This window comes from Chrysochloris asiatica, unplaced genomic scaffold (genome assembly GCF_000296735.1).
Source record: "Chrysochloris asiatica unplaced genomic scaffold, ChrAsi1.0 scaffold00076, whole genome shotgun sequence".
Classification (NCBI taxonomy): domain Eukaryota; kingdom Metazoa; phylum Chordata; class Mammalia; order Afrosoricida; family Chrysochloridae; genus Chrysochloris; species Chrysochloris asiatica.
Genome location: NW_006408594.1, coordinates 4,105,522 through 4,118,636, shown reverse-complemented (window position 1 = coordinate 4,118,636; position 13,115 = coordinate 4,105,522). Strand labels below are relative to the sequence as shown.

Here is a 13,115-nt window from a genome sequence, read left to right as displayed (position 1 = left end):
ATGATGAAGAGACAGTTGCATCGCATGCGGCAGCTGGCCCAGACGGGCACCCTGGGGCGGTGAGTGCTAGCGCCCCCACTCCGCGGGACCTGAGCCGGGTAGAGGGTGAGAGGACGCCGGAGGTGGGGAAGCTGGGACATCTGGACAGCCACCTTCTGACCCATCAGAACCTTGCTCTTCTCCCCCGCACCACCACCCCCGCCACCTCCCAGGCAGCTTTGGGGGCCAGGCGTGGGACTTTGGGAGAAGAGGCGCCCCCATTTCTGATCGGAAGGGGCGCAGGCGGGGAAAACACTCTGACCAAGACGCTGTGTCTTTCCTCCTCCATCAATCTCTGAGTGAACCATGCTCCTGGCCTCACTTGTCCCCTCCGGTCAATGGGGACAGTTAACCATCGCTGGTGGCCGAATGGGGGAGGGGGCAGCAGAGATTAGGGCTCAGCGCCTGGGGGAGGGGAGGAGAACGGTCCTGGGCTGTTGGGAGGCGGGGCTGGCCTGCCCCGGTGCGTCCCCCCACCTCCACCCCTAGCTCAGAGGCCTCTTGCTTCTCTATCTAGCTTCTGCTTTTCCAAGACGCAGGTGGAACCACCCCCAGCTCTCCTGCATTCCCCCTCAGCCCCTGAGCCAGGGAGCGCAGGCCGGAAGTTCGGGGAACCTTTGAGGGCCTGCCTTCTCTTTCCACCCCCCAGCCATGGGAGTTCCCCTTCTCAGGGCTCAGGAGGGGACCGGGTGTCCAGAGACCTCAATGCTCCTAGACTCACACCATCTTGAGACCGCCAATCAGGCCGCCTTGCTCTGGGCCTAAGTGCCCCCAGGTGTCCAAGTGGGCCCCTGAGGCTGACAAGCCAGCAATCCCAGCTCCTGCACTTCCCGTTCTTGGGGTTAGCCTTGGCAGCTGAGCTGAGGATTTGGGGGATGGGCTGAAGTGAGAAGCTGCATCCCTCTGCCCCAAGCTGGGCCCTGGGGTGGCTCCCCTGACCCCTCTTCAGTTTCAGTAACCCTTTCTCAGGGCCCAGCCCTGGGCGGAGGAGGAAAGAGCCTTGAATCCTATTCCGGCCCTGTGGAATGTGCTCTGACTGGGATGAGGCAAACGGGCCACCCAGGGTGGGGCCCTACCTGGGAAAGTCACTGGAAGCAACTGGGGTCCAGGAGCCCTGCCGAGGGGGGCATGGTGGAGGCAGAGGACCCCTAACCTAGGCCAACCCCACAGAGGCTCTGTCTCCCCCCACAGCACCCCGGAGACTGCCGAGTTCCTGGGTGAGGACCTGCTGCAGGTACATGCCTGGGCTGGCGGGCGGGCAGCACACAGGAGGGCAGGCCTGAGCAGCTGTCAGAACAGCGGGGAGGGCTGTTGGGGACCTGGGTGGAGTCACTCCCCAGGCTGTTGGCCCTGGGTCCCCAGGAGGAGGGAAGGGAATGGTGATTCCTGCTTTGGAAAAGGATAGACAGAAGGTGGAAAGAGTCCTGGTTAAGTGCCCAACTGATGACCAAAAGGTTGGCAGTTTGAACCTACGTAGTGGCTCCATGGGAGAAAGATCTGGCAAGCTGTTCTCAAAGATTGTTGTTTAGTCAGTTCAGACTAATAGCAAGGAGGATTTAGAGCTCAGCAGCTGTCCTGTATAGGTTTCCAAAGAGCGGCTGATGGGTTTGAACTACTGACCTTGTGGTTAGCAGTCCAGTGCTTATCACGCCAGGACTCCTGTTTAGAAATTGCTATGGGGCAATTGTACTCGACTCAGCAGTACCACCATCAATAGTTGGAGTAGGGGGCCACACCTCTTCTGATTCATAGCTCCCTGCACCCTCTCCCAGGTGGAGCAGCGGCTGGAGCCAGCCAAACGAGCCGCCCACAATGTCCACAAACGGCTGCAGGCTTGTCTGCAGGGCCAGAGCGGGGCAGACATGGACAAACGGGTGGTGAGTGGGGGTGCCCAGGAAGGGGACCTGGGTGCTGCACCTCACCACTGGGGTAAGCCGTGTCCCCTCTCTCCAAGAGGGAATCGAGGTGAGGTCTGGGAGGCTCCCTGGGGCAATCTCTCCTCTCAGTCCCTTCTGGACCCCACCTCCCTCTGCACAAGGAAAGGCCATTGGCAGCACCTGGATTTCTCTGTCCAATCAGTCCCCAGGGCTGACTCTATCAGTTGGGGCAGCTGCTGGGCTTCCTGGAGGAAGTGACATTTGAGCCGAGTTTTAAATGATGGTCACCATTATCAATTAACAGACTCATCACTGCTAGCTAGACTGATGCGAAGACATGTTCGAAATTCTGGCAGCCGCCCAAGGAGAGAGCTACCTTAATTAGCCAGACCTGTTTTAAAGATGAGGAAACAGGCTTAGAGAGTTCGAGTTACTTACCCAAGGTCATGCAGCTAGCAAATATCAAAGTTAGAATGTGAACCCTGGGCTCTCTGATCCCAAAGCTGATGCTCTAGGTGGGTCGGTGTAGAGCATGCGTTAGGATGAATCAACAGTTCACTTTGGCTGGAGCACTGGGGAGGGAATCTAAGGATTAGGGGGCGTTTGTGGAGGACCAAGGAGGATTTGGAGCTCAGCAGTAGTCAAGTCAGCCACAAATGCCCAAGGCTAGTTCTTACATTCTCCCTCTGCTGTGTGACCTTAGGCCAGCTCTCTGACCTCTCTGATCTTAGTCTCCCCTCTGGGATGGGGCTTGCTCATTCCTCCCTGCCCACTAAGTGGCTTCTCAAGGGGAGGAAGGGAGTTCCTGAGTGATACACTAACCAAAAGATAGGCAGTCCACCATGCTGTTTCCTCTCCCCCTCTGCTGTGACTGTGGGCCTCCTGGGTTCACTTCTCCCCAGCCCATCTGGTGGGGCTGTTTCCAAGTGGCTGCTCAGCAGGGTAGAGAGGCTGAACAGGCGTGTGCACACATGCTCCCGTTCACGTCAGCCCTGCCCCCCTCCCTCCCTGCAGAAGAAACTGCCCCTCATGGCTCTGTCCGCCACGATGGCCGAGAGCTTCAAGGAGCTGGACCCTGACTCTAGCATGGGGTAAGCTCCAGGGTGGGGCCTGGCATCCCCCCGGGGATACCAAGATGAGCTCTGGGCTAGGAGGGGTCCAGATCAGCAAGTGCATCCTGTCTGGAGGGTGACCAGGCCAGAGAGGGTGCCTCAGTGAAGACACAGCAGAGACAGGAGGGGCAGGAGGTAATAGGGAGGGGTGCCAGGGAGTGCTGCCGCGGGGGCAGGCTCTACCATGCTGTGTCCCACAGGAAGGCCTTGGAGATGAGTTGTGCCATTCAGAATCAGCTGGCCTGCATCGTGGCCGAGTTTGAGATGGCCCTGGAGAAGGATGTCCTACAGCCACTCAGCAGGCTGAGTGAGGTGACCCCCCCCACTCCCGCCCTCACCCCTAACTCCCCCGCCTCTAGCACCAGCCTCCCCTAGCCACTGAGCCCCCCCCCACCCCCCCCCGCCCCTAACTCCCCCCCCTCTAGCCCCAGCCTCCCCTAGCCACTGAGCCCTCCCCCATGCCTACCCCCGCCCCCAGGAAGAGCTGCCAGCCATCCTCAAGCACAAGAAAAGCCTGCAGAAATTGGTGTCTGATTGGAACACCCTCAAGAGCAGGTAGGTGGGGTCCACTCTTGGGTCAGCCTTCCTTCAAACATCCCATCCATGAGAACATGTGCTAAGGGTATGTGCCAGGGTGCCTCTGTACATGTGCTGTGCCAGCTGGTGCTAGGGTAGCCCCAACACCCAGGGTAACCATAAACTATCCCACACTTCTGTATGTCCAGAGGGCCCCATCCTCCACTCTTGAGCTGGGTGGCTGTGGTCACTAAGGCAGCCACCAGGGGGCGCCCCAAGGCCAATCATGGCCCAAACTGGGCTCAGGCAGTGGGACTGTGTGTCTACAAATCCCAGAATCTGTGCACTCAGGTGTGTGTGGGGCAGCTAGGGGACACTGGGCTCTGGACGTGCAGCACGGACAGTAACCACCCCACCTTGGAACTGTTTCCAGGCTCAGTCAGGTAGCCAAGAACTCAAGCGGTGGTCAAGCCCTAGGTAACATGCCGGGCAGTTACAGCCACAACACCTCAGCCAACAAGGTGGAAATGTTGAAGGAGGAGGAGGAAGAACTGAAGAGGAAAGTGGAGCAGTGCAAGGTGAGGCACTGGGGATTCCCTGGCTGTGGGGGGTTGGTGGCAGGGTGGGAACTGTCTCTATTTCACAGGTGAAGAAACTGAAGCTCAGGGAAAACATGACCTTCCCAATAGGAAACGGCAGAGCCAGAATTTGAATCCAAGCCACAGACTTTAGGGTTCATGTAGTTGGCCGTAATCTGTCTACACTGCAGAAAGAACTTGGTCTGTCCAGCAGAGCCTTGGTGTGTTTGTCGTATGAATGAATGGTCTTTACTGAGGAAATGAGTGAAGTGTGGACAGTGTGGACCTGGGTGAGAGCTAAAGGCCATAAAAGTGCTCAAGAAAGTTCCAGGGGGTTCCTGTGGCCTGCTCCAAGTACCTTGGACATGTTACCAACCCCTCTGAGCCTCATTTCCTCTCTGGGACTGCAACCTGCTGCCACTCTAGCCCTCTTCTCTCTGCCCAGGATGAGTACTTGGCCGACCTGTATCACTTTGCCACCAAGGAAGACACCTATGCCAATTATTTCATCCAAGTGAGTCTAAGACCACAGCCACCTGGAGCTCAGGATGGACACTGAGATGCCCTGGGAGGTGCTGGGACGGAGGGTCTGCTCTCCTGGGCTCTTGGGGAGAAAGCTCAGCTCCTTGGGGGTATCCCCTGCTTTCCACAGATCCTGGAGATTCAAGCTGATTACCACCGCAAGTCCCTAAACTCGTTGGACACAGCCCTGACTGAGCTGAGGGAGAACCATCGCCAAATGGGTATGGGCACAACCGGGCCAATTCTAGCTGCTCAGGGCACTGGGGAGTCATGAGCAATTCTGAGCAAGGGAGGACTGGATTTGGATGGCAAGATGGCTCTGGCCGGTGTATGAGGATGGAAAGAAGCGGGCAGGGCTGGAGCTGGAGACTTGATAGGAAGTAGAAGGGAGGTGGATGGGGACAGACACAGGGAAGTGAATGGATGGAATGGTAGGGTGGGAAACAGTAACCCTAGAAGATGTGTGGGGGTTGCCCCTGACTGCCCAGGGGTGGGAGGAGCCTGGGCCGCTGATGTGTCTCATCCCTGCAGACCCCTCCCCCTCGATGACGGCCGCCCCCTTCTCCAGGGTGTATGGGGTGTCGTTGGGAACGCACCTGCAGGAGCTGGGCAGAGAGATTGCCCTGCCCATCGAGGCCTGTGTCATGATGCTGCTGTCTGAGGGCATGAAGGAAGAGGTGGGTCCCCTGGGGCAGGCGGGCAGGCCTGCGGCTCTCATTCTATCCTTGTTCTCCCCCACACTAGCCTGTCCCGGTGCCTGTCACTCTGCTATTCCAGCGCAGGACCTGGGAGAAGGCCTGGCAGCCCACTGCTGAGTTGGCACTACCTCCCTCATAATAGGAAGGATCTCTGATAGTGTAGTGGTTATGAATTGGGCTGCGAACCTTAAGGTCAGCAGTTCGAAACTACCAGCTGTTCCACGGGAGAGAGATGAAGCTTTCTGCTCCTGTAAAGATTTATAGCCTCGGAAACCCTGTACAGGGTCCTTATGAGTCGTTTCCAACTCCACGGCATGTAACCACCACCCTCATAATGGGAGTCCTGCTGATAAGCACTGGACTGCTGATCACAAGGCTGGCAGCTTAGACCGCCAGTCACTCCACAGAAACCCTAAACAGAGTCACTATGAGTCAAAACCGACTCAACACCACTTAACTACGCGCTTAGTCCCTGATTGAGGCAGATGGTTATGCGCTCAGCTGCTAACCAAGAGGTGGGTGGTTCAAATCCTCCTAGAGGCACCTTGGAAGAAAGGTCTGGCAATCTGATTCCCAAAGATCACAGCCACTGAAAACCCAGAGCCGTTCGGACACACCTGGGGTCGCTGTGATTCCGTTCGGATCAACTCTTAACAGCACTGTGCTCTGTGCCCTTGGCATTACCTGTTCTATTTAATTATCCCAGTGCCCTTCGGGCGAGCTTTCATTGGCTTCATTTTACAAGGGTGAGACAGAGGTCAAAAGGTAAATGTGTTCAGCTGCGTGAGAAGGTGGCGTGAGAAGGTGACGTCCGAACCAGTGTCTCCAGAGAACAAGCGCTGCAACCTACTGGTGCCCCCAAGTTGTTAAACCATCCACGCCTCTCCTGAGGATAGGCCCTCTCTGAGTTCTCTTGTGCTGTTAGCACAGAAATGCCACAAAGGGGTGGCAAACAGAGATTTATTTTCTCAGTTTGTTGCTGTTGTGAAGTGCCATCGAGTCGTTTCCGATTCATAGCAACCCTGTATAGTGTTTCCGAGGAGGAGCTGGTGGGTTTGAACCGCTGACCTTATGGTTCGCAGTGCAGTGCTGATCCTGCAGCGCTACACCTGGAGTCCTTCTCACAGTTTAGGAGATTAGAAGTCTGAGTTCAGACTTGGCTCTAGGGACAGACTTTTCGCTCTGGGGAAGGGCTTGGCATCTCAGCTTCCATTCTTTGGCCCCTTGGTGGTCTTCATGTGTTAATCTGTGTTCCCCCATCTCTGCTCACTCACTCGCTTGTTTAACCTCTTCTGTCTCAAAAGAGATTGGTTTAGGACACACCCTACACTAATGCAGCCTCATTCATATTAAAAGACAGCTCATCCCCAAATGGGATTTAATCCTAACAGGGATTAGGATTTATGACCTATAATTTATGGGGACACAATTCACTCGGTTACAGGCCTTAAACCAAACACCAGGCCTGTTGCTGTCAAGTAGATACTGACTCCTGGGGATCCCACGTGTGTCAGAGTAGAACTGAGCTCCACAGGGTTTCAGTGGCTGGTTGTTCCGAAGATCACCAGGCCTTTCTTCCAAGGTACTTCTGGGTGGGCTCAAACCACCAACCTTTAGGTTGACAGCAAGTACAGTAGCCCTTGGTACTATCCTGAGGGTAGTAGTCACCACTGTCTTTAAGTCGATGCCCACTCATAGTGACTAGGACAGGGCGGAACTGCTCCATTGGGTTTCCGAGACGGGACATCTTTATGGAAACACATGGTCTCATCTTTCTCTGGCATAGTGGCTGGTGGGTTCAAACTGCTGACCTTTCAGTTAGCAGCTCAACCACTGGACTCTTAGGAAGCTGAAAACAGACTGACTCAGGCTTCTCTGGACTCTTTGTTTCCCCCAGTTCCTCCCAGATTTCCCAGCCTGCTCTTTGCTCAGATTCCCAGAGCTTAAAAACTGAAGAGCCACAGAAAGCTCTGCCCAGCAGGCTAGGTGGGGACACTGAGGCCCAGGAACTTAGCCCAGACCATGAGCAAGCCAGGGCCTCGCAGCCCGAGTGCCCCTCTGTGGCCCTCACCTGCTCCCTCTCCCACCAGGGCCTCTTCCGCCTGGCCCCTGGGGCCTCCGTGCTGAAGCGCCTCAAGCAGACAATGGCCTTGGACCCTGGCAGCCTAGAGGAATTCTGCTCTGATCACCACGCTGTCGCAGGTAACTGCTCCAAGGGACCCTGGGGCAAGGGGCCTGCCCCACCACTGACTGGAACCAACCCTGGTGGTCTGCTGACAAGACACTGCGACTAAGTGCTCCTGTTTCACGTGGGGCCCATAATAAACCCCCGGCATTACTTTAAAACTGGGTGCATACAGCTTTCTGGGTACAAGAGTGCTAGCCTTCATCGTTTACTCAGAGGGGACTCTAGCCCAAGAAAATGATCAGACGTAGACACTGTAGTATAAACAAGGGCTGAAAGTTCCTTCCAGGTGGAGAGAGCCGAAGACCAGGTGTGGGTTGGGGGACTGGGGAATTGTCTCTGATCTCCTGCTCTTTCTCCCCATCAGGTGCCCTTAAGTCCTATCTACGGGAGCTGCCAGAACCCCTGATGACCTTTAACCTCTATGACGATTGGATGAGGGCAGCCAGGTGAGGGTGTGAGGCCTGGGGAAGATGGAAAGGAGGCTGGAGGGATGTAGCCCTGGGCTTGGTTCACCAGTTCGCTCCCCCTCCTCAGCCTGAAGGAGCCGGTGGCCCGGTTGGAAGCTCTCCAAGAAGTGTGCAGTCGCTTGCCCCCAGAAAACCTCAGCAACCTCAGGTGAGCCCAGTCATCTCCCACTGCACCCCCTTTTTCTCCTCTGAGGCCAAAGCCCAACAGGGCCTGAGGCCCTGGGTTTGAGTCCTGGCCCTGCCACCCCATGCTGCGTGTCCTGGGTAGACCTCAGTACCTCTTGGAGCTTATTTGTCCCTTGGTAAGACAGGTGGCAGGGCAGGGCGCCTCAAACGCCCGCCCTGACTTTATACTACAACTTTCTGAAATACCTGATTGAAATGGACTCACTCTTTATTCAAATCCTTCCTTTTGCTTTGTCCTGAGGACCGTTTCTGAAAACACACCTTTAATGTACTAGTCATATGTTTTCTACCGGACCACGAAATAAACACTTTCCTTGAGTCTTCCAAACCAGAATGCCAGGCTCCAAGCCTCACCTCTGCCCCTGTGGCCTGGCAGGCGGTTAGCCTCTCTGTGCCTCAGCATTTACACCTGGAAGCTACAGATGGAAGCGTCCCTGCCCCCTACGGTGCCTAGGAGGATTCTCAGCTCAGTGCCTGGCACATAGTTGGCACTCAGCTGGGCTAACTATTAAGTATTTTAGAGCAGTTCCCCCTCCAGAAGCCCTAGGCTGGGAAATTCTCACACCGCTGGGGCTTTTATGGGTGAGGTGATTGTGACCCAAGATGCTGTGACCCTGACCCAAACCTACCACCCATCCTCCAGGTACTTGATGAAGTTCTTGGCCCGGCTGGCTGAGGAGCAGGAGGTAAACAAGATGACACCCAGCAACATCGCCATTGTCCTGGGGCCCAACCTGCTATGGCCGCCGGAGAAAGAAGGGTGAGGGACCACAGGCTGGAGGAAAGGGGCAGAGAAGAGAGACAGCGCTCACCCTAACCTCCTGCTGCCAGTTGTTGCTTTGGGCCTCAGTGTTTCCAGCAGCTTCTATTCTTTGGGCTGTGTGAGGACCCCACAGGGCTTTGGAGATAGGAATTCTCAGTAATGGCTTCACAGGATATTTGAAAACCTGGGAACCTCAAAATCTGGTTCTAGCACGCCATTCCACCTTCCAGAGAAGTGCCTAAGGGAGTCACTTACTGGACCTCACTTTGTTTGCTTTGATGATTAGATGGGGTAATGGATCAGGAAATATTTTATAAGCTAGAGAGTGCTGTGAGGCATAAAGGGTTATTTCTGTTCGCTTGGCCATGGTTGGCAGAAATACTTGGTCTCATGTGCTGAGTACAGCTGATTGGTAGGGATTGCCTAGAGCTGAGAACTTGAGAAGACAGCTGTGATTGACTAGTGATGTCTGTCATGGAGAACAAAGGGGGAGATGAAGCGTGTGAGCAACACATCTGCTGTCGACCAGTGGTCTGGGCTTTTTGAGAACAAGGAGTCTTTGGGATTCTTCCTTTCGTCCTGTGTCCAGCACAGAGCCAGACAGAGAACTGGGGTTCGCTATAGTGTGTTGAATGGGTGACTTGCTTTCTTTCCCGTTTTGGCCCAGGGACCAGGCTCAGCTGGATGCGGCCTCGGTGTCTTCGATCCAGGTGGTGGGCGTGGTCGAGGCTCTGATCCAGAATGCGGACACCCTCTTCCCTGAAGGTAGCGCTCGTGGTTTGGTGAATGATCCCAGCATGCCCTGCCTCTACCCACTCCCATGCCCTCCACCAACTCACCCTGAGTCTTCAGGAAATTGTTTCTCCACTCTGAGCCTTACTTTTTCATCAGTAAAATGGGCGTGCGGCCAGCTACTTGGTGAGATTGTTGAAGGCTCGTGTAGGAGTGGGAAGGCAAGCTAACGTCAGAATCATTTTAGGGGACAGGGAATGCGGCCCTGGTACTGGCTTAAGTGAGAGGCCGCTGAAGGCTCTGAAGGTTAAGACTTGCTCCTTTTTGTCTCTAGACATCAACTTCAACATGTCAGGCCTGTTCTCGAACCTCGCCCTCCAGGACAAGGGTGGAAACAGGCCGGCCTCGGAGGAGCTTCCAACCACAGCTGTGCCCACCCCGACCACTACTCCAGTTCTGGCTCCAACTCCAGCCCCAGCCCCAACCCCAACCCCAGTTTCAGTGGCTACCAAAGAAAGGTGAGAACTGGGGGACATAAATGACCCATAGACCCCCCCCAGCCCAAGGCATCATCTCTCAGTACTTCCACCTGCTTTGGGGGAAATGTGATTAATGGTATATTTATCCCAATGGCCAGGTTTCCCGGTGGAGTGGAGACTCAGGTGATATTCCTTCCGGTCTCTGCCCTATTCCCTCAGAGGTTGAAAGACCAGTTACTGAGCACCTACTGTGTACCAGGCATGGTTTTAGGCCCTGGGATTTGGAGAAATAAGGAGATTCTTATTTGAGGCTAGTCTTGGGTTTGATCCTCTGGCTTACTTAGATCATATAGCCTCCATACCACAGGTGGTGTTCACTCTACTACAAACCATGAACTTCCTCACACAAGCTAGACAGATCAATGCTGCCCTGAGAAGTTGCCTTCCAGAGGGTGGGAGACATAGATGAGAAACAAACACACTGATAAAAGTCCAGCTGTATAGTCAGCTAGCGGAGAAGACGAAAACCGCTTCACTGTGGGGTCAGGCAGGGCCTCCCTAAGCAGTTGGCTACTGAGCAGAGACCTGCACGAAGTGAGACAAGAATGTGGACCCCTCTGCTTCTCATCCCTCTCTGGCTCCCAGACCCCATGACGGCTGAATCTGAGTAGGCGTTCGCTCTCCTGGTCCTCAGAGGATCCTGAACACTGTTCTCAAGGGCTCAGTGGACACGAACCCTGTTCATTCTCAAAATGTCTTTCCAGAGGGCCAGGTCTGGGGACACGTCCCACACAGTCACAGGACAATGGCAAACAGGTCCTGGAGATAGTAAGGCCTTACCTTACCTGACCTTCCCCTTCCCTGAGCAGGACAGAGTCTGAGGCCCCTCCGAGACCAGCCTCCCCCAAGGTCATCAGGAGCCCCCCAGAGGCAGCTGCCCCAGCAGAGGATGTGACTCGGAAGGGTGAGTTGGCTGTGGGAGGGGCTGGGGGACACGGTGGTCAAGGAGAGGAGGCAGGCAGTCCCAGCAGTCGATGCGGTTATGGATTCAGATGTTGGCACTGCCTCTGTCTTTCTGGTTGTGTGGCCCTGTCCTCAGTGTCCTCCACTGTGGACTGACAGCAATAATGGCACTTCACTTGCAGGGCTGTCTGGACGCCTGGTGGGGTGTTGGTGGATCAGCACTAGACTGTGCACCACTGGTCAGCAGTTTAAATCCATCCATCCGCTCCTCCTTGGAGACCTTACACAGGGTCGCTGTGAGTTGGAACCAGCTCGACACCACTTAACAACAACAAGGAGGGCTATCTGGAGAATTAAACAGATGCAAGGAGAGGACTTGGCTCATGCCTTGTAGTTGTTAAGTGCCATTGAGTCAGTTCGAATTCATAGTGATCCTGTATAGGGTTTCTGAGGAGCGGCTGTTGAATTTGAACTGCCAACCTGATGGTCCAGTGCTCACCCTATAGTGCCACACCAGGGATCCTAGCACATAGTAAATGCTCAATAAATGGTAACCGTTGCAAATGTTAGGAGCATGCATCTGGTCCTCAGCAAACCCAGCAATCTCACAGTGAAAGGGAGGATGGGACCTTCAAAGAGCAATGAAGGCGAGGAGGTGGCGGGGACAAGAAGCCTAGTGCCTTCTCAGCACTTCTGCTGCACTCGCCTGTCGGCTTGCTCCAAAGTCTGACAGGTGAGAAGGCCAAGAGTTCAGGGAGCCAGTCTTTACCTGTTCCTTGGAGGCACTGGCGTTTCCGGCCTGGGTGTAGATCATAGACTTCGAGTCGCCAGAGCAGTTGCAGGGGCCGCTGCGCCAGCAGGAGCTAAGCAGGCTCCACCGGAAACACTTCCTGAGACGGGGCAAGGTGGGCATTCCTTCACCTGAGCATACACTTCAAGTGCTCCAAGGGCTGTCACCACCTTGGGAGGACTGGGAGGTCAAGGTTTCCACCTTGTCTTACTGATGAGGAAACTGAGGCCCCAGGGGACAAGTGACTCAGCGCAGATCGCACAGTGGGCCGAGGCAGAACTGGGACCAAAGTCCACACTGCCAGTCTCACCCTATCCTTCTCTGTGTAAGGGCTGGGTCAGGGAGCTCTGGTGGGCTTCTGAGAGCAGTGAGCAGGACCCAAGTGCCATAGCTTGAGGGAAAGCTGCAGTCTTGTGTTCAGTTCACACACCTGGGCTCCCCTGCGCCAGCATCCCCCCAGCCCTGGCACTGCCACCTCACCGAGCTGACGTTCTAGCCTGAGACCCAAGACAGTCATCAAGTAGAATTCAAGTGGGCGAGCTAGTGTCGTGTCAGGGGCTAAAAAGTCCTGTGAACAAACCACAACTGGAAATCGTGACGGAGAGACCAGGGTGCAGGAGGTCTCTGCTGTAACTAGGCAGGGGGAGACCTCTGAGAGGTGAAGGGACATGAAGAGAAACCTGAGTGAGGAGGCTCCAGCCACTGCAGGAAGAAGGGCAGACACAGGGGAGCAGAGTTGGGAGGGAGCCTGGGGGATTTACCACAGGAGGACTGAGCGCTCAACCTCCCCCTTTCCTTTTTCCACAGTCAAGCGCCCAGCGCCGGCCCGGCCCACCATGCTGCCCCCTCAAGTCTCTAGCACTCGCTCCTCCCCTCCAGCCCCACCCGTACCCCCTGGTCCTGGCAGCCCTGGCACCCCCCGGGCTCTGCCCCGTCGGGCAGTTAACAGCACCCTCCGGGCCCCCACAGTACCACCCCCACTGCCCCCAATGCCCCCCCAGCCAGCCCGGCGCCAGAGCCGGCTTTCATCAGCCTCCCCTGGACCAGCTTCCCCTAGCCCCGGCTCTTCGAGCATTCCTATGCAGGGGGACGTGGGGGCAGCCACAGAGGAAAGGGGGGCCCCTGAGGCTGTAAGTAGGGTCACCTCTCCCTCAGCTGTCCCCCCTCAGCCACGACCTAGGAGCCTCACCTCAGAGACCGACTAA

The 13,115-nt window shown here is 55.8% G+C and overlaps 1 protein-coding gene across 1 annotated transcript; it reads left to right on the top strand.

Annotated features, from left to right (window-relative positions):
* SH3BP1 (SH3-domain binding protein 1) lies at positions 1–13,115 on the top strand. The gene is made up of 18 exons (XM_006865204.1): positions 1–59; positions 1,231–1,273; positions 1,812–1,916; positions 2,931–3,007; positions 3,229–3,340; positions 3,507–3,583; positions 3,978–4,122; positions 4,568–4,636; positions 4,775–4,865; positions 5,176–5,321; positions 7,433–7,544; positions 7,895–7,976; positions 8,065–8,145; positions 8,827–8,943; positions 9,614–9,711; positions 10,013–10,196; positions 11,027–11,121; positions 12,718–13,115. The coding sequence occupies exons 1-18, from the start codon at positions 1–3 to the stop codon at positions 13,113–13,115; spliced, it is 2,091 nt and encodes a 696-aa protein (XP_006865266.1).

Coding starts and splice junctions, on each gene's coding strand:
- SH3BP1 (XM_006865204.1), top strand. CDS start 1: ATGATGAAGAGACAGTTGCATCGCATGCGGCAGCTGGCCCAGACGGGC. Junction 3,584..3,977: donor TGGAACACCCTCAAGAGCAG/GTAGGTGGGGTC, acceptor AACTGTTTCCAG/GCTCAGTCAGGTAGCCAAGA. Junction 7,977..8,064: donor GATTGGATGAGGGCAGCCAG/GTGAGGGTGTGA, acceptor CCCCCTCCTCAG/CCTGAAGGAGCCGGTGGCCC.